Source organism: Furipterus horrens, unplaced genomic scaffold (assembly GCF_987537825.1).
Source record: "Furipterus horrens unplaced genomic scaffold, mFurHor1.1.pri manual_scaffold_17, whole genome shotgun sequence".
Classification (NCBI taxonomy): domain Eukaryota; kingdom Metazoa; phylum Chordata; class Mammalia; order Chiroptera; family Furipteridae; genus Furipterus; species Furipterus horrens.
The window spans coordinates 40,948,751-40,973,426 of NW_028327187.1; the positions used below are offsets into that span (position 1 = coordinate 40,948,751).

The 24,676-nt window shown below is 35.1% G+C and overlaps 1 protein-coding gene and 1 pseudogene across 3 annotated transcripts in view; one reads left to right on the forward strand and one right to left on the reverse strand.

Annotated features, from left to right (window-relative positions):
• The window catches only part of KLHL13 (kelch like family member 13), a 131,886-nt gene that overhangs the window by 84,234 nt on the left and 22,976 nt on the right, over positions 1 to 24,676 (forward strand). For all 3 annotated transcript variants that reach the window (XM_090264186.1, XM_090264185.1, XM_090264183.1), the window contains 3 exons: positions 1,737 to 1,878; positions 17,359 to 17,491; positions 18,041 to 18,237. In XM_090264186.1, coding sequence (XP_090120312.1) covers positions 1,737 to 1,878; positions 17,359 to 17,491; positions 18,041 to 18,237 — 472 coding nt within the window. The remainder of the gene's footprint in view (positions 1 to 1,736; positions 1,879 to 17,358; positions 17,492 to 18,040; positions 18,238 to 24,676) is intronic.
• LOC149990894 (small nucleolar RNA SNORA61) lies at positions 13,441 to 13,576 on the reverse strand (annotated as a pseudogene).

Below are 24,676 nucleotides of genomic sequence, written 5' to 3' on the forward strand. Positions count from 1 at the left end.
CTTGAATATCCCATTAAAATAATTCTGCATGAATGGAAATTTTCTGGTTAGGGACGCCAATTGCCATCAACCAATTACCCACTTTTCCAGTTGATTCTGTAATGTTAAATGTCTGTTTGCAAAAGCTGTTTAAAAGTTTGTGTGTGTATGGTATATATCATGTATGTAATTTAATTCTTTTACAGCTGTTTCTGAAAGCTATATTCACTTTCTTTTATGCTTGCTAAAATCTTATCTAAATTATAGTATTTTCTCATTAAATATCCGTGAGAGTTGAATAAAATAAGGTCTTATTAACATTTTAATTATATAGTGGCTCTAATATCAATAAGAAAAATTGATGTCACTCTCAAGGCCAGATTTTTTGCTGATTATTGCTGGTTGGTGTTAGAATTTAAAAAGCAGGATTTTTATTAAAAGTCTGGTATAGTCTTAAAAACTTTTTTGTTAAAACCGGTCAACTTAGATTACAGGTATGATGGGGGAAAAAGCGAAATCTTTATGATATGGGATAAACTGGTGTTATAAAAACAAATAATTCAACATTTAGGCAGTTACAGATAAGTAGGAAAAATACAGAGTTCTAGCACTTGAAAATCCATCCTCCCTCCTTATTTTCTAATGTTAATTTTAGCAGTCTACATCATGAATGCACAGACCTATTCAGAGCCATGAAATCCCTGCTCTTAGGCAGGTAATTCAGAGACAACTTTAGCAGTATATACACCCAAGGAAACATTAGCCAGCCTGGATAATGCTAAGTACCATGATGGTCATTTTTTAGTGTAACCTAATTAAGGCCCATTAACTATTAAATATTTTGATATATTTTCTGTGGAACTGATCTGTTAACTACCGTTCTCCAATATTTTTGTATGGACCATAATAATTACTGATCTTATATACATGGGTATAACCTATATTTATTATTTTTATTATTTACTTCTTTGAAAATTAGAAACGTCACTAGACTGTAACTATTTATCTAAATAATCCCAAACTGGCAAGTGAGAGATACTGCTAGAGAACAAAATTTTTTAATGTACAAAAGGGGAAATAATGTAATATATCACAGTTAATCTTCGACATTTATTAATGGGGCCTTTGGAGTTTGGTATCAGACTAGACTTCAATTCAAGTCCTGGCCCAAGCACTTAAAATTTTTTGTGACCTTAGATAAATTATTTTTAACTTTTCTGTAGCTCATTTTTCCTATCTTTAATAAAAAGGAAGCAATCCTATTGCAATGTATTATTTTAGGGATTATATGAGATCATGTGTGTAAATTTCTTGGCAAGCACCTGATACACAGTGAGTATTCAGCAAATGATAGATATTATTTTATCTTTCTAAAAATAGATATTCCAAGTTAATTTTAGCTGTGAATAACACAATTTGATTGTATTGTTACCTACACAGTGAAATAAATATCAAAAGCAATTATTTTGGCACTAAAAAACAAAACCCTCTGTGATTATGGTTTTGAACCAACTTTTAGGTTGATTTCTCAGGTCTCATTTATCTATGCTGACCTTGGGAAGCTTTTTGCAAATATATACATTTCTTCTATAATGTAGAATGGTCTGATCCTAAAATATAGTGAAACAAAATTCAGTATATTCCAGTCAGATGATTGGTACTAGTGACTGATTATTTCTTGAAATATTCATCTCATTACTGTGAGTTATATGACAACTTTTAATTTGCCATTGTTTTTTATTTTTAAAAAATTTCAGATCTCTCGTGGACGAGGAAGACCAACACATGAAATTGTCCCTTGGAAGCAGCGAAATGGGCCTCTCATCCCATTTGCAGTCTTCCAAGGCAGGAGCGACGCGCATCTTTACCAGCAATACCCACAGTTCTGTGGTGTTACAGGTAATCTAAACTATTCTTCTTATAGTATTTACATGGCTGTAGAAACTACCTAGGGTTTTGGTGATGTAGGATGTTGATAGTGGGGGAGTTTTGTGCACATTTGGGGACAGGGGTTATAGGAAAACTCTACTTTCTGCTCAAGTTTGTTGTGAACCAAAAACCTCTAAAAAATTGAGTTTATTAATTTAAAAAAGCAAACAAACACCAGAGCAGAAGATGAGGAGAAAACTGCATACCTTCCTGGTGTTAAAACAAATCCCCAGAGTTCATTCTTTGTTCTGTTTGTGTAAAGGAGGTCTTGCGATCCTGCCAGTTTCTTAGAGAATGTTGAACCTGGCAACGTTAACTTCCCATTATGTCTCAGCCAATGTAATTATCACAAAGTCCCTCCAACTAAATTTTCTAGTTCCTCACTCACAACTCACTTTACTATCACCTTGATCATAGTTCTAAAGGTTGTATTTATTTGATATCTCAACTCACGTTGGCAATGTGGGAACTGCTGTATGCAAATACACTGATAGATGTAAGAAGTAGTGACTCACATCAAAGGAGAGGACAGAAGAACAATAGAAAGCCAAAGAACACAAAGAACTGCTATGTGGAGGTATGTAGTGTAGAGATAGTCCCAGTACTTCTGACCCTTGTGGAGATTCCCTGACCTCTGTGGGCATTGCTGAATCAGAGAATCTTATAATACTGGATGTCCATAAATGTCTTCTAGATATAGTTAAATTATATCAGTGTTCTCTGGTTAGTAAGAAAAAGAAAATAAATCTTTCTAAATGTATTTTTTTTTTAAAGGTCCACAGGTGAGGTTTTTTTTTAATAATTTATTTATTTTTTTGTTTGTTTATTTATTTTTTTAGAGAGAGGGGAAAGGAGAAAGAGAGGGAGAGAAACATCACTGTGCGGTTGCCTCTCACTCGCGCCCCCAACTGGGGACCTGACGTGCAACCGAGTCATGTGCCCTGCCTGGGAATTGAACCAGTGACACTTGGCTCACAGGCCGACGCTCAATCCACTGAGCCACAGCAGCAGGCTTCTAAATGTATTTTTAATAGAAATTGCCCCAGGTGAAGTTCATGCATATATCTGGTCAAGAACCATTATAATAAAGCAGTGCATAGTGTAAAGTAGTACAGTATTAGTATATATCTAGATAACACAGGAAAGAAGGTTATCCTTGCTGTGTGGCCTTGCTGTGTTATGTAATTTCTCTGGGCCTCATTTTTCTTATCTCTAAAATATGACTCTTGACTAGGAAACCTCTAAATTCCCTTCTAGTTCCCATCTGTGTGATTAAGTGAAATCACATTTTTCCAAAGTTTCAGTTTCTAATGAGAGGTGGGTTTTCGGGTTCATTGTTCTGTGGGTATCATCAACAGAAAAGTGAAGGTCAGGAAGGAAACAATTTCCATCGCCTTGCATTTAATTCCATGTAAATGGTTTAATTGTTGGTTTTTGAAAGCTATGGGAGGAGACAATAATGGGGCAAGCAAATAGGAGAAGCATGAGAGAAAAGTTTTTTTTTCCTTGTATTAAAGTACTCTGTGTAAAGAAAATACAAAGACATCCATGTACCCCTTCACTATACTTCTGCCCTATCCATGACTGCCATCATGTGTTAAAGCCAATTTTTGTGGTTCTGTTAATTTTTAAAATGTACTTCAAGCCAAATATGAAACCTACTGCAGTGTAGTGAAACAGATTTAGAGCAGTGGTTCTCAAGTTTTAGTGCATATGAGAATCACAAGGGGTGTGTGTGTTAAAACAGTGTGCACAGGGGGTGGGGCCCAGAAATGTGCATTTCTAGTAAGTTCCCAGGTGATGCTGTACGTCTGAGGAACACACTTTTAGAACCACTGTTTTGGAGGCAAAGTCTGTCTTCCACCAAGAGAGATGGCCTTTTCCTTGCCCCCTGATGTCATATGGAGGTAAGTTAATGCTATAATGGGGAAATAATGGAAGTACCATAATATCCATCCATAGGGAAATGGCTACATAAGTTATGTTACATCAACTATGCGATAATGTGCAGTCACTAAAAAGAGCAGGACAGATCTGTATGTATTGAATAGACTATATAAAATGAAAAAAAAGTAAGAGGACAAATGTGGCACATCCATACAATGGAATATTATTCAGTTATGTAAAGGAATTAAGTACTGATACATGCTACATGTGGATGGACCTTAAAACACTATGCTGTGTGACAGAAGTTAGTCACAAAATACCACATATTATATGATTCCATTTATAAAAAACGTTCACAATATGGAAACCAACAGAGACAGAAAATGGTTGCTTAGGGTTGGAGAAAATGCGAGGATGCACAGGTGATACCTAAAGGGTACAGGGTTTCTTTCTGAGGTGATGAAAATATCCTCAAATTGATTGTAGAGATGGTTGCATATATTCTCTGTGAATATACTAAATTTCACGGAATTGTATACTTTTAGTGGGTGAATTGTACGATATGTTAGTCATATCGCAATAAAACCGTTAAAGTAGTCACAGGGCAATATGTGTTGTATAATCCTACTTGTAGAAAAATATACAATATGCATACATACACATGAATGTAAATGTATAAGAAAAGCTCTGGAAACATTAGGCAGCTGGTGAGTGATATCGTACACTTTGTGCTCTGTATAACCCTGCACTGTTTAATTTGTTTTACAGGGGAAATATTTTTGCATATTACTTTTGTAATTTAAAAAATATCTGATGGTTGACAAAAGTGTAGTTGGGTCTCAGAACCCTTAGTTCTGTCATGTGTTAGCTCAACCATTGTTGGTCCAGGCTGATGGTAGGAACAGTCATGTGAAAGTGAACTGAGAGTTTCTATTAGGTAAGATGTTCTTTCCTAAGCTTTTTTTAATGTTCTAATATTTTCTGTGGTGGCATAAAGGTACCACTCTATATTGCTTTTGAAAATCTTTATATACTCTCTTTAAAAGTCTATTAAAATTATGTTCTCACAAACAGAGATTATTAAGTACAAGCACTAACAGGGACTGTTTTTTTTTTCTTTTTTCTTTTTTGTTTCTAGTCTTAGGTGTGTGGTTGTCAAGGGAACAAGCTAGAGAAGTGTTTAATGTGCAAATGCTATCATTGTTTTAAAATTAGTAATCACAGAAACTCCAGCTTCAAAAGGCATTGAAAGTAGCTGTCAGGGGAACAGATCTATGGGGAGAGGCTGTTTTAAGAAATCTGCATAACTGTAGTGGGAAGGACATGTGTTTAGGCCATAACTGGAATCCTAGCTTTACCACTTACCAGCTGTTATGTGACTTTGGGAAAGTTCATTTGTCCTCCTCAGGCTAGCTTCCTTAACTATAATATGGTTAAGAGATATGAGGAATAAATGTGACAATTTATGGGAAGCTAAAGTGCATCATTTATTTTCCTTCCATTTGAACCAAACAGGGAAGGTGTCAGGGAAAATGTAGCTGATCAAAAGTGACGGGTTTTCCAAATGAAGTGTCCATCTGGTGGGTTTGATCTGCTCTAACAGATTAGTTGTCTCCATCCAATAGGTTTTAGCAAACTAGGCTGTCAAAGAAAGTGCCTGGAAAGAATTTTCATACCTAATAAGCTTGGATTCCTAGAACCTAGAACAAATCTTGGGAGAATCTGTGATGGAATTAGCAGGGCACAATGACTTTTACTCAAGTAGGGAAGATTAAGTAGGGTTTGCTTAAGCAGTAATTGGCAAAAAAACAAGGATCATTTCATTTTCCTCACTCCTTTCCTACTACCCCAGTTGTGGGTAACTTTAGACTTCATCCTGTTATCCCAGGTTGTCAACATCTTTCTTTTACTACCCCATCTTATGGTAATTCGTGGAATCAAACCCTTTTTAGAACCTTCATTGCTCAAAAAAAACCAGTTCTTTGGAGATACAGTTTATATAGCATATATTCACCCTTTAAAATGTATAATTAAATGGTTTATAATATATTCATGGGGTTTTGCAGATATCACCACAATCCATTGTAGAACATCCTCATTCCCTCAAAAAGGAACATTGTATCCATTAGCAGCACTCCCTACTTACTCCCAACCCCTTCCCCAACTCCGGGCAATCATTAATCTACATGCCAGTCACCATAGATTTATGTATTCTGAGCATTTCATATAGATGGAACCATACAACATGGGGTCTTTTGTGACTAGTTTCTTTTACTTAGCATAATGCTTTTAAATGTTCATCCACATGGTAGCAATGTATCAATATTGTGTCCTGTTTATGACTGAATAATGTTCCATTGAATGGATATGCCACTTGTTAAAATCCGTTCATCCATTGATGGGCATTTGGGATATTTCAATCTTTTGGCTATTATCGATAATGCAACTCTGAACATTCATGTACAGGAGTCTGTGGACATGTTTCATTGATTTTTTTTATGTATACCTAAGAGTGGAATTGGTGGGTCATATACTAATTCTATGCCAAATTTTTTTTTAAAGAACTTCCAGAGTGTTCTCCAAAGTGGCTGCACCATTTCACATTCCCATGGACAGTGTATGAGGATGCCAACCTTTTGATTATAGCTATAGTAGCGGGTGTGAAGTGGTGTCTTGTGGATTTCATTTGTATTTCCCTGATTGCTAATCATGCTGAGCATCTTTTCATTTGTACTTGTGGCCATTTCTATATCATCTTTGAGGAACTGTCTACTTAGATCCTTGTCCAGTTTTTAGTTCGGTTATTTATTTTTTATTATTAAGTTGGAAGAGTTCTTTATATATTTTAAGTACAAATCCTTTATCAGACATATGATTTACAAGCATTTTCTGAAAGCACCTTCTACTTTATATTCCCTGTTGTCTTGTCATAACTCCAATCTTGCCAACCTGTAATCCATTATCCATTCAGTGATATAATCTTTGCTTCTCCTTTACCTTAGTAGAGTTCATAGGACAAATATTCTAGGCAAATGTCTGGAAGACCTCTGAGTTTTCACTATTCTCTATACATATATTGTTCTTTCACACTTAGGTGTTTTGCACCCATTTTCTTTCTCTGAAATGTCCTTATTTTATTGTACTTTTTCTGCCTGGTACACGCCTATTCATTCATAATGATCCATCTTAAATGGTAAATGGTAAAATTGGAATTCTAGTTTGTGTCTAATCTCATGTCCTTCCCACTACAGTTATTCAGTGGGTAATCCTGCGTAGTGAAACTTCTTGAAACAGTTTCTCCCACTAGATTCATTCACTTGACAGCTACTTTCAATGCCTTTTGAAGCTGGAGCTGTGTGACCCAGGCAGTGTTAAGGACTTCTTCAATTCCTCCATCTTAGTCCCTGTTAATATCACCTATCTGTTTGATCCCAAGATCTAGGGTCTAATTTGTTGTTTCTGTATGCCCATGATCTAGTGCTGGGGTACATGGTGAATGGTTAACAAATGTCTATTTTTATTGTTATTTATTATTAACATTATTATTATAATAATTAAAATAGATAATACTTATAAAGAACCTAGGCCATTACCTGGCACAGAAGAAGTCAATACTTTCACTGCTGGAATAAATGAATTTGGATGGCAGTTATACATCACTTCCATATATACTTGTCTCATTGAAACTTGAAACAGTGTTGTGAGACAGAAAAGGCAAAAAGTATTATCTCTATTTTATAGATTAGGTAACTGAATCTCAGGGAGGTTAAGAGGCTCGCCCAAATTACTTTGCCAGTAAGTGGCAAAAATTAGGAGTTGAACACAGGTTTTCTGTCTGTTAATTTGTATTTGTATTTCTCCTAATCTTACTTCAAACTGTATTTTTTTTTAAATGTTCTCTATAAATATTGTTTTCATTGACTGTAAATATAAAAACATGTATTAGCAAAGGCTAAAAGATAATTTGGCATGAATGATAAAATGTATATTCTGTTTTTAATAGAAATAGCAGAATTATGCAAAATGTTTTCCTACCTGCTTGCCCTTCTACCCCTTTCCTGCCAAAATTTGAAACAGAGAAACAAACAAACAAACAAACAAAACAGAGAGAAAAAATATGTTAACTGCCAGTTAGAAACATCCTTGTAAGGACAAAAGGCCATAACTAGAGAGCCATGTTTCAGCTGGTGGTAGTATATATTAATTGTATAATACTTGACTTAGGTGGAAACAAGCCGTTTCCTGATCAAATAATTTTCCTGCTCGTTGGCTATGCTTACTCAAACCCAAAAAGCTTGAAAATGCCTCTCTCTCTTGGTTGGCATTTTCTCATGTTAAGATTGGTACGTATTAAATTGCTCTTCCCATATTTTTCTCCATTTTATCTATTTATTTTCTCTGTCCAATTTTAATTGTTAAGTTAATGAAAGGTATCATGTTACAGTCTCAAATTATTATCTATGTAATAGAATGTTAAAGAAATGGATTACCCCAAAAATATACACAAATTAACTCGTGTTGCCTTCCAGTGGACTAACTTCATGAAATGCATATCCTAAGGTAAACATTTGCATTGCTGATCATGTTATGTTGATGAACTGTACTAATTTTAAAACTTTATGATCATAAGATAAACAAGTTTAAAAATACATTGTTATAACATACAGATGGTGTATTATAGAATTGTACATTTGAAATTTATATAATGTTATTAACCAATGCACTGCAACGTATTTAATTTTTATTTATTTTTTAATATATTTAAAATTTACCCATTACTACCCTCCACCCCCTACCCTCTGGTAACCACCATACTATTGTCTGTGTCTATGAGTTTCAGTTTTATATCCTACATATGAGTGAAATCATATGGTTTTTATCTTTTTCTGACTAATTTATTTCACTGAGAATAATATTCTCAAAGTCCACGTTGTTGCAAATAGTGGTATTTTATCCCTTCTTATGGCTGAGTAGTATTCCGTAGTATATATGTACTACATCTTCCTTATCCAATTACTTATCGAAGGATGCTTTGCTTGTCTCCATGTATTAACCACTGTGAATTAGTGCTGCAGTGAACATTAGGGTGCATATATATCTTTGCAAATACCTGTTTTTGAGTTTTCCAGGTAGATACCCAGAAGAGGGATTGCTGGGTCCTATGGTAATTTAATTTTTAAAAAATGTATTGTTAACATAAGAAAGGGAGGTATAATGATTTTAAGGTAAGTTATATTTTATAAAAGAAGAGCTCAAATAGTCTAGATTGTTGAAGTTTTTATTAAAATAATACCTTTTATTTCTTTATTTCAGTTTCCTGAATGGCAGCTAGAATATAGAGAAATTAGTATATAATTTTTCTTGGGGATAACACTTTGGGTACTCAGGTTATGATATAATAAGTTGTTTTAATATTTCTGAGTGTTTACCTTTAAGATATAAGTTAGAAGAGAGTTTATCATCTTTTTTTTAGACTGCTTTAGTCTGCTATTGCCCTGATCTGTCAAACGAATTTTTTGTTGTTTAGCAGGTGTCAGACTGATAGAGGACAAGCACATACCAACTGAGAGTCAAATATGCTGTATAATAGGGAATTACACTTTTTCATTGTTTGTTGCTAGTATATAATAATAGTTTGTTATTGATTATTGATCTTATATCTTGCATCAACTGGATAAACTGGCTTGTTAGTTCTAGGTTTTTTATAGATTCTGTAGGATATTCTATGTAGTAAGCAATTTTGCCTATAAATATAGGTTTATCTTCTTTTTCTTTTTAAAAATATTTTATTGTTTATGCTATTACAGTTGTCCCAATCCCCCCCCCCTTTGTCCTGCTCCACCCAGTCCACCTGCAACTTCCATAGCCAGTCTCACACCATTGTGTCTTCCCTTTCAAGTGATGCCTTTTATTTCATTTTCTTGTTTTACTGTACTGAATAGGAATTCCAGAAAAAAATGTTGAATAGAAGTGGTTAGAATGTACATTCTTGCTTTGTTACTGATATTAAGGAGGAAAGCATTAATTTTTTCACCATTAAATGTGATGTTTGCTATAGGTTTGAGGAAGTTCCTTACTGTTCTTAGTTTGCTGAAAATACTTTTAAATAATGAATGTTGGACTTCGTCAGATGCTTTTTTGCCCCTGTTGAGATGATCTTATCACTTTTTTAGTTTGTTAATATGCAAATTACATTGACTGATAAAATTTTTTTTAATTTATTAATTTTTTTTTTTGAGAGAGAGGCTGATTTGTTGCTCCACTTATTGGTGCATCCATTGGTTGCTTCTGGTCTGCATACTCACTGTGGATGGAACCTGCAACCCACAACCATGGCACATCGGGTCGTTGCTCTGCCAACTGAGCTACTTGGCTAGGGCTTGACCGATTTTTGAATACTAAATCAACCATGTATTGTAGAAATAACCCCCACTTGGACATCATTTATTATCCCTTTTATATGTTATTAAATTTGATTCACTAAAATTTCAGAAATTTTTGCATCTATGCTCATGAGGGATTTTGGTCTTGGTTTTCTTATCATTGTCTGGTTTTGGTAACATGCCTTGGAGAATGAGTTGGGACTTGTTCCTGCCTCTTAATTTTCTAGATGTGTTTGTGTAGAATTGGTTATTTCTTCCTTAAATGTTTGGTGGAATCTACCAGCAAAAATTCAATTTTATAGTAGACATGTGGCTATTCAGGTTTATTATTTCTTCTAGAGTAATCTTTGGTAGCTTGTTTCATTTAAGGAATTTGTTCATTCCAACTGAATCATCAAATTTATTGGCATATAGTTGTTCATATTTCCTTATTATCCTTTTAATATATATGCAATCTCTAGTGATATTACGTCTCTAATTCTGGTTTGGTAATTTGTGTTTTCTCTCTTTTCCCCCCTAATCATTCTGGCTACAGTTTTATCAGATTTACGGATCTTCTCAAAGAACCAGCTTTTGGTTTTATTGCTTTTTCTCTCTTTTTATGTTTTATACTTAACTAATCTCCACTCTGATCTTTATTATTTCCTTTCCTTTGTTTAATTTGTGGTTAATTTGCTCTTCTATTTCTAGTTTCTTAAGGAATAAGCTGAGATCTTTCACCAGATTGGTGATAAATATTCTTTGTTCTTAAATCTATTTTGTCTCATACTAGTTATGTCAGATTTCTTTTAATTGGTTGTTAGCTTTGCATATATTTTGACATCTTTTTACTTTTACTTTTTAAGCTTTTAAAGTTAATATACAGTAAAATAGATTTTTGTTGGTCTATATATGTATGAGTTTTAACAAATGTATTGTTTTGTATAATTAACACCACAATTATGATACTGGACTGTTTAATTACCCCAACATACTACCCTTGGTAGAGTTACATTCTTCCCCACCTCTAAACTCTAGAAACTACTGATCTGTTTTCTGTCACTGTATTTTTGTCTTTTTGAGAATATAAGTGGCATCATACAGTCTACATGTTTTTGAGATTGGGTTCTATTCATCTCATATCTTTGAGATCCATTTCCTTTGTTATGTGTATCAATAGTTCACTCCTTTTTATGGTTGAACAGTATTCCATGGTATGGAACTTTGTGGGGTCTCTTTTCCACCCTCCTCTGCCTCCACCATCTCTTGAGTTCTTTCTGGTTTCCTAGGTCTGTCTCTCTTTAATCCTCTGTCCTGAAAGCCAGGGTTTTATTAATCCTGCTCTGCTATGCATTTACCATAACTGAACCCACATCCTGGTCCAAATACGGAGAGGTATCCACTGTGGGAGAACTATGCCTCTCTTCTGATCAAAGATAAGGTTCCACTCCCTCAGAATTTTAGGCAATTGCTGTCCCCACTGTCATCACTGTCACCTTTGTCACAATCACACCTTTGGAATTCCCTGGGGATTGGGACTTAAAAGAAAAGAAAAAAAGTAAAATGGATTTTGTTTCACTCTCTCTGAGCTTTAAGAATCTTCTTTCCTGCTCTTCAAGCCAGTAGTGGAGCTGTCTCTGCTCCCAGATGACTGCATCCAGGTTACATGATGCCTTAAGTTCATCATGGAATATACTGCTAGAAGAAAGTAGGGGATAGGGAGGAGGACTTACCTTCAGTTTGGTGGTACTTTGCATTCTGATTTCTTCCCCAGTCTTATGCTGTCATTAACACATTTTACTTTTAAGCTTTGTGAGGTAGAACCAGAGCAGCATTTTTTTCTTGGGCAAACTTTCCCTAGTACTAGGACAAACCCTTTTGAGTATTCTACCTAAAGCCCCAGAATTAGAAGGTTTCCACTTTTGTGTTTTGAGTAGGAAGTATTCCCAGTCCTTTGTGGGCCTTGGAGAGTGTTCTTGTGCTCCTTGTGGATGGTTCTTTCCTCAGTCAAATGCACTGATCAGATCTCTCCTGATACTTGAGGGGGAGTGTTTTTAGATTTCTGTCACTTTCTGTGCAGATCTCTCCTCTTGTATTCTCCCCTACAGACTTAGCTGCCTTACCACCCCCTCTCCCCCACCCCCAGGCTCTCAATCCTGTGAAGGTGCCAGGCTTCATTTGGGTTCCTACTGCCTGTAAGTGGAAACTCCAGGCAGTAAGCAATCATGGGGCTCATCTAATTCATTTCTTACCACGCATAGATCCTTCTTGATCCAATCTTAAACTTTTTTTTCATATATTTTTGTCTGGTTTTAAGTTGTTTCAAGAAGTAAAGTAAATCCAGTCCCTGTAACGTCATCTTCATTGGACAGACATGAGACCCAAACTACAGGTGTCTGATTATTCTAGGGTTTTGGTTACAGATAGCTTTACAAAGAAAGAAAATAAAAAAAAAAAAAAACTTTGCCAATCACAGATGACATACAATATCATATTAGTGGTTAGACAGTTATATGCCTTATAAAATAATCATCCCGGTAAGTCTGGTGCCCAGCTGGAACCATACATAGTCATTACAATACTATTGACTGTATTTTCTATGCTGTACTTTACATTTCTATGACTATTCTTATAATGGGTAATTTGTACTTTTTAATCCCTTCCACCTTTTCACCCATCTCCCCAACACCCCTCCCATTTGGTGACCTTCAATTTGTTCTCTGTTATCTGTGAGTTTGTTTCTGTTTTGTTTGTTCATTTGTTTTGTTTCTTAGACTCTTCATATAAGTGAAATCATATGGTATTTGTCTATGTTTGACTTATGTCACTTAGCATAATACCCTAAAGGAAGTCAACTTTGAATTAGGCTTTGAAGGAGGGAGGATATTCTATATGACAAATAATGGCCTAAAGTTACTCAAAAAGGAGTAAGTTTGGGTTTTTACGAATCAGAGAGTCTGGAGAACAACTCGATAAAATGGTTTAAGGTGCTTAGGGAAATAATGAAAAATAAGATTGAACAGTTAAGTTAGAGCCAGATTAGAGAAGTCTTTAAAGCCTTAGCTTATGATATAATGCAATGATAGAAAGGTATTAGAAGTTTTTAAACTCCAAGTAGTGTTACATAATGAGAGCAGAGTTTAATTAATATTAGCGTAAACATTTATATTCAATCTATATATCTATTTATTTCAGATGTACATCTGTTTCTTTACTGTCACCTAAATTCAATGAAGAGCAGTCTCATAAAAAAAAAAAACATAGCTATGGCATTTTTTTTTTACTTTGTTTGAAACTAGCCCACATGCTATAGAGCATAATATAAGCGCTGCGAGGCCAGCTTCAGTCTTACTTCTTGCACTTCTTTAATGACCACCAAGACTGGTGTTCAGATCCAGTGGGAAAGGGAATTGGAGGATTATGGTATTGTTTTGATCAAATATATTACAATTACTTAAACATTGGAGTAAACCCATTCCCTAACTTTCTCTTTTTTTAATTCTTTAATGTTTATTCATAAAAAATATATTCATTAACAGTTTCATAGCTCTTCTCAGGATGCACTTTCTTTTTACTACATTTTCTTTTTGAAATTTCACTGATCAAAACTAGATAGAGTACACTAATAAATTATTTCCAACGCAGAATTTAGTGGAAAGACTTGTTTATCAGGTTGCTTTTTAATATCTGAGGATGTCAGTTGAGCTTTTTTCACAATGGCATTATATTTAATTTGAAAGCTATTGATATCCAACCAACTTTTGGTATTAATTATTTGTAGCTGGTTTCTATAGTATAGTTATGTAATATCAATGTATATCCTCTTCTGTTTTAATATGACTAAAAATGTATCAAACTCATTTAAAATATTCAGTCCTTCAGGGTATTACATATGTATCTACCTCTATTTAATAGCATTTGAAGTTTTGGTACAGTGGGTAAGTTAAAAGCTCTTAAAAAAGTGCTCGGGTTTTTTTCCCCCTCAAAAGGATGTGAAGAGAAAGGAAAAAACAGAAACTATGGGGAGATTTATAAAGGAGGGAAAAGAAAAATTAGACTAAAGAAATTGAGAACAATACTCTCATAAATGAAATCAACATCCAGAAGAAATAGAAAAATTGAGAACTAAGATAAGGATTGGGGCAGAAAGAAGTTGAGTTTAAAGCAAGAAATAGTTTTAAAGACACTAAAAGAATTAATTGGAAATGACACAATTTTGTGTAAAATAGAATTGTATTTGTGTGTAGTGGACTACCATATGAAAATAGACAGAAATGTGTCTAGAATTCTGATATGAGAAAGGAGTACACATTTGTTGGAAGAAAATAATTTTATAATAAAAAGACACATTTTAAGTCTTTTCTAGGTATCTGAGAGTATTTATAGAATTAAATAGGGAAAATATTTATGAGTGAATGATATAAAATACAGTAATCCCTCGCTCTATTGTGGTTCACTTATCGCGGCCTCACTGTATTGCGGGATTTAAAAAAATATTATATTTAATTATTTATCGTGGGTTTTTCGCTATATCGCGGGATTTTGCAGTACTGTATACGTATGTTGTTAAAGTTATGTAGGTTTAAGAGTGTAGAGTAAATGTAAGGTTCCTACTTCTCAAGGGGCGGGTTCTGGAACGTAATACCTGTGATAAGTGAGGGAATACTGTAGTTCCCCTTATCCACAGGACATATGTTCCAAGACCCCTGGTGGATACATGAAACCGTAGATAGTACTGAACGTAGTGTATACTCTTTTTTTCCCTGTGCATACATACCTATGATAAAATTTAATTTATAAATTAAACACAGTGAGAGATTAACAACAGCTGATAATAAAATACAACAATTACAAGAAATAACTAAAATAAAAGTTTTGTGAACATGGTCTCTGTGTGTGTGTGTGTGTGTCTTTCTCTCTGTCTCTCTCCTTCTGCCTCTCTCTCTCTCTCTCTCTCTCTCTCTCTCTCTCTCTCTCTCTCTCTGTGTGTGTGTGTGTGTGTGTGTGTCTCACTTTCTCTCGTTCCCCCCGCCCATCTGATAATGGAGATGGCTCCTAGTGACTAATGGGTTGAGATTATATAGTGGGTGGAGACTCTGGACAAAAAGGGGTGATTCGTGTCCCTCCCAGGCAGAATGAAGCCTATCAGAATGATTTCATTACACTACTCACAACAGCATGCCGTTTAAAACTTAGGAATTCTGCTTAGTATTTTTAGACTGTGGTTGACTGGATAACTGAAACCACAAAATGTGAAACCATGGATAAGGGGACACCACTATAAAGAGGGGAGATGAGAATTGTGGAGAAAAATGACCTCCCTTTTCTTTTCATGTGTGCATTCTCTATAAGATTAGAGTAGGGCAGGTTCTGGAATAACATTGTTTTATTTAACATTGTTTCGTTATAACATTGATGAGATACCATAGGAACTTAACTCTTGTTTATATCAATTAACCTGTGGTAAAAATGGTTTTGTTATGTTGTTTCACTTGAAGTTGCAGAACCTATCAATGATGAAGTGACGACTTACTGTATAACATTCGTTTAGAGAAATGACTGCCTCCTCGCTTACTTGACCATCTCATCCCCACCTGCAGTGGTTGCATTCAGTTCTTCCCAATGCTCATCTACATTTGAAAGGCAATCCCATTACACTTATTGCAATTTAGACCCCGTATATGAATTTGAAAAGAAGACACTTCTTGCCTTCTGCAGGAGAATATTCCCCTAAAATTGACATCTCTTTTTTACATCTATTTTAATAAATAACAAGGACAGGAGATGATTTAGCAATGGATAATGGAAAACAGCAAGGGTGGGGTATATAATGTTTGTGTCTATAAAGGAAAGGGGAATTTCTGAAAGATTTGATATTTGTGAACAAAAACATATGTCAATCACTGTTGGAGAAAAAATATGACACATAATCCTGTTCTAAAGTATATTTATATTATATAAGTGTTTTTGGAATAAAAATATCTCTCTCTCCAGAGAGAAAGTGGCTGGATCACATTATCTCTTTGAAGTTCAAGTTCTATAGATCCAAGCATTTTCTTTAAAACGCAATTTAAAAATTATGATGAGAAAATGTTTAGACTGAAATTTATATTATATACATATGTGTAGGATCAATATTTCTAAAACTGCATTTTTCAGTACATCATGCCTTTTCATAAATCCGTGAAACAACTTTAAATAAAAGTTTTAGTTCAGGTCATTAAAACATGAAAGGGATAGAGTAATCCTTGCTATTAGCTTTTATTGTATTATATTATGAGAAAGTAATTTGTATGAGTATCTTCATGAATTTTATAACAATGCATCTCCATTTTTGAAACTGCAGACTCCATATTGCCAAAATCTTCATTTTGTACCTCATTATTACATTGTCTATTATCTTTTTTATGTATTTTACCAGCCTATTATAAACTTTACATATTTCATGATCTCCAGAGTAGACCAAAGGAACAACTACTTATTTATTTGTTCTGTGGTTGCTGACCCATTAATTCTCCAGTAGACCTGAGGCATGTGGGGACAATTATGTCTCATGTTGGGCTCCCTGGGCTCTTTTCCAGATTATTAAATCCCAAACTTAGAACTTCAAAGATAATTGATCAAGCAGCATCTATGTACAAAGTACAAGAATACCCAAGACACAATTCCTATTTCTTAAAGAGATGGAAACTCTAGTTGGTAGAAAGGAAGTCCTGTTCTTGCAGTCAACACAGATGCACTGTACCTTACTTTCTCAAAAGGAAAAAACAAAACAAAACAAGAACAAGGGGTCTCAGTAAAGTTCTGTCAAAGGACTATTAATAAATATATTTTTATGGAAAAAATGTTAGCCTAACACCCTAATTCTGCACATGGGAAAATGAAAGCATACATGGTAACTTTTTCAAAACAAGGTAAAAGCCAATGGTCTGTTAAAAGGTGAATGTATATGCCTATCTCCTTCTTTGTTCTTAATCTGAATTAGTCTTAATTTTATCTTTTTTCCTACAGTGAATTAAATAAACATTGTTAAATATCAAGTAAGCTGTTCAGGTTTTTCTTATTCTGAGTAATTAGTCTATTGTCTTTAGTTTCCAAATAGGTTGCGCACACACACATTATTGTGTAAACAGACTTTTAGCAACAGAGATTTTATATACCCATTTTACCTTGATTAGTGGTGCAACTCATGTTCTTGTAGGGCTTTGACCAGCTTCGACTTGAAGGCTTGCTTTGTGATGTAACCCTGATGCCAGGTGACACAGATGATGCCTTCCCCGTTCATAGAGTCATGATGGCCTCTGCTAGTGATTACTTCAAGGCCATGTTCACAGGTAGGTTTGCCTTTTTAAACCCTGTACCTACGTTAACACAAAATGAAAAATACGTGTTTAAATATTGTTATTTCTAAAGTGCATTTGGTTCTTTTGGTCTGTGTCTTTACAAGAAGAAACTGTTTCAAAAGGAATACATACCCAGTAAATGTGGTTGTGGGTGGTGCTTTTTGAACTTGGGAAATGCACGTACATTTTTTATGCTTCTGCCCTCCTTTATTTAACAGCTTTTCTTTTCTAGACACATAAATGAATGAGCATCAGAGACTCTGGGCCCTACTACTATACACTTTAACTCATCAAAATATGTGAAGTTACAGGAGAATGGTTTGGAAGCACTTGCATCATATAGACTTCCATTAGTAGAGAGATACTCCTTTTTAAGTACTCTCTTTTAATTATAAAATATGCAGAAGCCTGACTCTGACATGAATGCTTGCACCAAATAAAACTTTTCCTTCATTTTGTTGTATCTAATTAGCAGCAGAAGTGAGTTTGACCTTAATTAAATTATCTGTCTTCATTTATTTGAATGTCTTTTTATTTAAGGTGGAATGAAAGAACAAGATTTAATGTGTATTAAGCTTCACGGTGTGAGCAAAGTCGGTTTAAGGAAAATTATTGATTTCATTTATACGGCAAAGCTTTCTCTTAATATGGACAACCTTCAAGACACCCTGGAAGCTGCCAGTTTTCTACAGATTCTGCCGGTTTTGGACTTCTGCAAAGTATTTCTCATATCTGGGGTAAGACTTTTTCAAATCTTCAAATCTTTTTCTGCAGTAGACTCTGATGTCTCCTGTTTAGAGTAGACTCCTGAATCTTTTGTGTAGACAACGAAATTTTGGCCATTAGAGAAAGATGTCACATAGTGTGTGGTATGGAAGCAAGTTGGAAAGATAATAGCAACTTTAATTATACAAAACAGGATGATTTAAGAAAAGTCTTGTTTGATAATAATATATGCCTTAACCTTTTTCATAATGTTATATATTTTAATTTGGTTTTATTTACCTTAGTAATTTTATACAAGCAGACATTAAATGGAATTCTGTGGAAGCATAATTTGAGCTCCTAGAAGTCTTTTCAGATAGGCTCAAAAAATCTTTTTTCTTCCTTTAAATATGGGAGCTAGGTCTTAAAAAGAACTGCCACCTATGTGTAAACCTTTAAGAATATGTTTTGACCCTTGCCAATGTGGCTCACTTGGTTTGAGCATCATCTCATAACAGAAGGGTTGCAGATTTGATTATTGGTCAGGGCACATACCTAGGGTATCGATTCCGTCCATGGTCTGGATGCATATGATCCCCACCCTGGGCATGAACTGGAAGCAACCGATCAATGCTTCTCTCACATCAGTGTTTCTCTCTCTCCTTTCCTCTCTTTTTAGAAACAATGAAAAAAAAAATGCCCTTGAGTGAGGATAAGAAAATTTAAAAACAAACAAACAAACAAACAAAAAAACCGGATGTAAGTTTAGAGTCCATTGAATCATATCATGCACTGACTCTTTTCTACCCTTCTTTAATAGATAAGGGAGAGCACATACAACTACCAACCAGTGAACTATTTAGCAGTCATCTGGTTCCTGAAGGAAATGCCTTATATTAGTTGACTCTTACATTTTTCTTCTGGAGAACAAGTAAATTTTGCCAAGATTTCTAGAGTTTCTAGAGCTTGCTTTTTGATAGAATATTATGACAACAGTAAATTTCAGAATGTTTTGTAATTTATTATATTGATGGAGAATACATTTTTCTATTAATTGTTTTTAACTCATACCAATTTTAATATTGGTAAATAATTGCTGTTAGGCTGTTAAAATTGCATTTAGTAAACATGGAGCCTTATCTTTAAAACCCTAAGTTTCTAGAGAATGTGTCTTTAACAATTTTATCAATAAGCTGTATCTTATCTTATAAAGTCAGCCAACAGTTAATTTAATTGGGCTATTGAAAGTGTGTTTTGTTTGCTTATTGCCATTTTAAAGTACTCAGATTTCTTTCTCACAATTATTTTTAATCTTTTAAATTAACTGCTATTTTTAAGAGTTTTTATGGCAGCATAGTGTCATAGTGTTGACTTGTATTGTGTTCTCCATTGAACAAGTAGCTCAAGTGGTTTTATTTCCCAAGATGCTGCTTGTCATCATTACTGAATATGGGTAATAAATAAAATTTTTAAAAGATTTTTATTTATTTTTAGAAACAGGGGGAAGGGAGGGAGAGAGGGAGAGAAACATTGATGTACAAGAGAAACATTGATTGGTTGCCTCTCATATGACCCAGCTGGGTTCCTGGCCTGCAACCCAGGCATGTGCCCTGACTGGGAATTAAACCAGTGACCTTTTGGTTTGTGGGATGATGCCCAACCCACTGAGCCACACCAGTCAAGGCTCTAAATTAAATTTTAATTTAATCACCAGAGGGCATTCCCCTCAAGAGGTATAAGCTCCTTTTCTCTAGTTTTGTGCCATTGATATCGTATAACGTCATTTCAAGAAAAAGCAAATTGTATTGGTGTTTTTAAAAATGTATCAGTTTAATAATTAATCTAATAATATAACACTCAATATTTACATTTATAGACTCTTAACATTGCTTTACACTGATCCTGGCAACATATGCTCATCCTGAGCCAGACTAGGCACAGTATCGTGATTTTTTGGAACTAATCATTAACAAGCAACATTTTGACATTCCTTCTTGAATACCAAAGTTTAGTCTTTACAATTTTAGATATTGGTTGTGACCAGTTCTTTTACCTGAAAGAAAATTACCAAACTAGATAAAGTACAATTTATCAAAAGGTATAAAAGTATACAATTGTCAAAATAACAGTATTAGAAAATAATTCTATTCTAGATAACTCTAATTAAAGCAAGTTTATTTAAAGATATCACAGTAATTTTTCAATATTGACACATTTCCTGTAATTATAATGTTGATTCCTTAACCTATTTGAAACATTTATTACAACTGTATGTGTTACCCCTTTGGAAATATCTCTATTAAATAAACAAACAGTTAGTATTGTCTTAAAGATTATATTCTTCATTCCTAGCTAGTGTCTTCTGCAGGCATCTAATGAAGAAGAAGCTCATTCCTCCTGACAAAGCTCATTTGTGGTGTAGTTTACTCCTATCTCTAATGGTTTTAGAACTTACTTGCCTATGAGCTTGGAGGAAACACCTCTTTTCTGAGCACCATTCTATTTACTTACCTTTCATTCTGGGCTATGTCTGTGCAATTTTACTGTGGGAATCTTTACTCTCAGAATCCATGAAAAATTTTTTACAAAAGTTGGTAAATTATTAGTTTAAGGTTTGTGTAAGATCCAATTTTTCTTTATCCCTCTCTCACGCATTTTATTTCTTAGTTAAACATTTAGCCTCACATTCTCTACTTATAAGAACTGAAAGTTTCAAGATCATATATTTTTCAAAGGTAGCTTTGTTTTTAGTTCTCCTGCAAGCTAAGCTATTATACATAATTTTAAATATAACAATCTCATGGTTTAAGGATTGCATGCTTAATCCAAACATTTTGAGAAAATATGATGATATTTTTAATTATATAGTGTTGTTCTAGTTCACATAAGCAAAACAATACTTGGGTTTGAGCTCTTAGAAAAATGAGCGCTAATACAATTCTGTTCTATCCCATTCTTAATCATTTGTGTGGATGGTGAGGGGTACTGGTACATTAACTAGGACTTAACAAATAACATACAAAGCATTATACATAGCTTTGAATGTAACTTTAAATATAATAATAAAGCCACACTTGCCTTTGGTGGGATGGAGACATTAGTTTTCCATAACAGATCATCAGGCTCCATAGAGCAAGAACCACTTTTCTTTGCCATCCTTTGTGGCAATACTTTTCTCTTAGTGTAGTAATTATTATTATAGTTTATAGGATCTGGCACTTTTGTTTTTGCTATGTTATAGTCTTGGTAATTATACAAGAGAAGACTATGAAATGAATACAGAAGGATGACAGTGAATGATATAAAGCAGAGTAGATAAAATTTCCTGTAAAACTAAAAACATTTACTTGCACATATCATGGAGACAATGGAAAATTACCTTTGTTTAGTTATATACCTATTAAAATTACTTTTGTTTTGTGCCTATGGCATTGCATAACTATAGCACACTAAAAACCATGCAGCTGTTCTCTGATTTACAAACAGGTCATAGTTTTTTTTTTTTTGTTTTGTTTATTATATTTGTTTACAAGTTACAATTTGCAACATCTAGCATTTGCCCTACAGAATAACTATTATGGAAGATTACAGGCTAGCCCACAAAACCCAATTTAATGTAAGGTTGTTGAAATAAGACATTTGTAATTGAATTGGAAATATTATAGTTTAAATATACAATTATACAGAATAAACAATACTGAATGAAGGTGAACAAGAAACCATTTTATTTTTATATAAAAGCATATTTAATCAGACAGTAATATGCCATCATGCTTTTGCCTTGGTGATACTCTTTCTTTCTCCCCTGGCTGGTTTGGCTCAGTGGATTGAGCGTCGGCCTGCGAGCTAAGTGTCGCTGGTTCGATCTTCCAGTCAGGGTACATCAGAGAAGGAAAACTCTGACTCCAAAAAACCTCCGCTGCCTTGCGGCATACCTCTTCAGGGGAAAGGCTAAGGGAGTAAACCCCGACAGAAAATCCGGAGCCGGAGCCCCTAAGGCGGTTTGACGTTGTAGTCAACACCGGCAACTCCTGCGGCGCACCTGAAGCCAAGCTGTATTGACTCCGTCTTTCCCTTGGATCCTTCAGCTGCGAAGAGAGGGGGGGGTCTGCTGCATGGGCAACAGCAGACCCTCCATATCACCCTGCCCAGGCTCTGTAGCTTCAGCTTCACTGGAGAGGACACTCCAGCGTCGTCGCAAGATGTCGATTCAACACGGGAGGAGACAGATACCGTGTCACTCCCAAGTCGGACTGCACAGCCATTCTTGGCGGTGCAGATAGACTCTTTTTTTTTTTTTTTTTTTTAGTATATTTTATTGATTATATTGTTACAATAGTTCCAATTTTTTCCCCTTTGCTCCCCTTTTTTAAAAAATAATTAATTAATTAGTTAAATATTTTAACAATAAAAAATAACAATCCCTCCCTCTCAGACTTGAGACCCTTTACAATCTTATAAAGGACAATGGACGAAGGTCTCGAGCTCCTCTAGATGCTTCAAGCTGGACATGGTCGTCGTCCTACCTACCCTTGGGTCAAGAAATCCCTAATAAGAGTGGGGGTGTGGAGGGGAGGGTGGCCTTCCCACAAGCGGAAGGATCGTGCAGACTCCAGGTTGGTTGGCTGTCTCTGGACAACGGCATGCTTGGTTTAATAGGCTGGCATCCTTGTTGTATTCTGGGGGCAACAGGGTTAAAGGACATCATTCAATCTGTAACCACTAGATGACAAAATACAGGTATTAATTTTTCAATGTCCCACATTAGGGAAAAGAAGGGCTTCTTTGGAGGAAGGTATGCCAGGCACATCTCGCCTGTCCAAAACCCTTTTGCCCATTATACTTAGTTTGGACTGAGGGAAATATTTTAGGTTTCCCCCCTCTCAGGCCTCTGGGCCTTTTCTGTCCAAGCCATTAGGATAGAAAAGAGAAACCAGTTTTAAAGTGAAGCCCACAGACCACCCCGTTCTTCTCCAACCCAGCCACTTAGTTCAGCCAAACCGTTGAGTCTCAGGAGGCAGCGATGCAGACAGGATTAAGTGAGGCCTATACGTACAGACAATCACTCAGGTAATGAGATCGTAGGCTTATGCCCTTTGAAAACAGAAAACACATGTTAATTTATGTAACATAACCCACATAGAAGTCTCTAAATCTGTAGGACTGTCTTATCAGAAAGACATCCAGTTGCAAGGCATTTGACATTCTTCTTGCCTGTAAATTAAACATCTTTGATAATGACACAGACATAGTTTAACTTTCAAATGAAAACAAATTTTAAATGAAAAGAAACTTTAAAGACGGTTAGCTGCACTACTTTATAGTCTACCACTGGGCATTGTGATCTTCCTTGAATCGTGATTTTTCTCCCTAAGATTACCCTCCTTGTCATTAAAGGGACTGCATTAAGTTCATTTTTAATTTATACTGTTCATTTGCATAAACACAACAAGAGCAGCAAATGATCACTTATGATCTTTAGTTCTGCGTTGCTGGAACTTACGCAAGGAACATTTAGGGTGACCTTCAGTCTGCCCTTCAGGGCACAGAAGCTGAGCCACATACCTGGCATTCAGCCTTGCCTGTAAACACCTGTCTTTTCCAGGTCCTTCTGGTTTTCCATTGTGCCTTAAGGTCCCTTCTAGCCATCTTTCAGGAAAACAACCTTCGTTCCTTCCCTGGAAAGATTGCTATGGACCGCTCATCCATCCAAGGTACCAGGCCTTTTATCTCGTGGACTTTTATTACCTTTGAAGGTCAGTCCCCGTTGCTCGGAGCTTTTTGGTAACAACCAAAGCCCAAGCATGTCTCCTTTAGGCATGACATTCCAGTCAAAGTCTTAGTCAAAAAAATCGTTAACAACTGGTCTTATTAGTTTTATGCAAAGAAACTTAGGTCATTACTTACTTCTTTAGAATGCCAAATTCTGGAGGGATCAGATAGGGAGAAAATACATACAGTGTGAAGGAAAATCCTTGTCCTTCTAATATTCATGGAACTTGCATTTCTATTCTTTATATTTTTAATTTTTCCCCCCACTAAAAATTTTTCTGTTTGTTTGTTTTCCATTACAGTTGTCTCACTTTTCCCCCCCTCTTGCTTCTCTGCACCCTGTCCTTCCCTTCTCCCATATTCAGTCCCCACCCAGTTGTCCATGTCCATGGATCATTTATACATGTTCTTTGACCAGACCCTTCCCCTTCTTACCACTTCTCTCCCTCCCATCTCCCCCTTTGTTACTGTTAGTTTATTCCTCGTTTACATACCTCTGGTTCAATTTTGCTCATTTGTTTGTGTTGTTCATTAGTTTCCTGTAACAGGTGATAGCATAAGGTAATTTTCTTTTGTTGCCTGGCTTATTTCGCTAAGCGTAATTCTCTCTAGTTCCAATCATGTTGTTGCAAATGGTAGAAGTTCCTTCTTTCTTTCAGTACTTATTCATTGTCATTTTCCCCCTTTGTACTCGTGTTC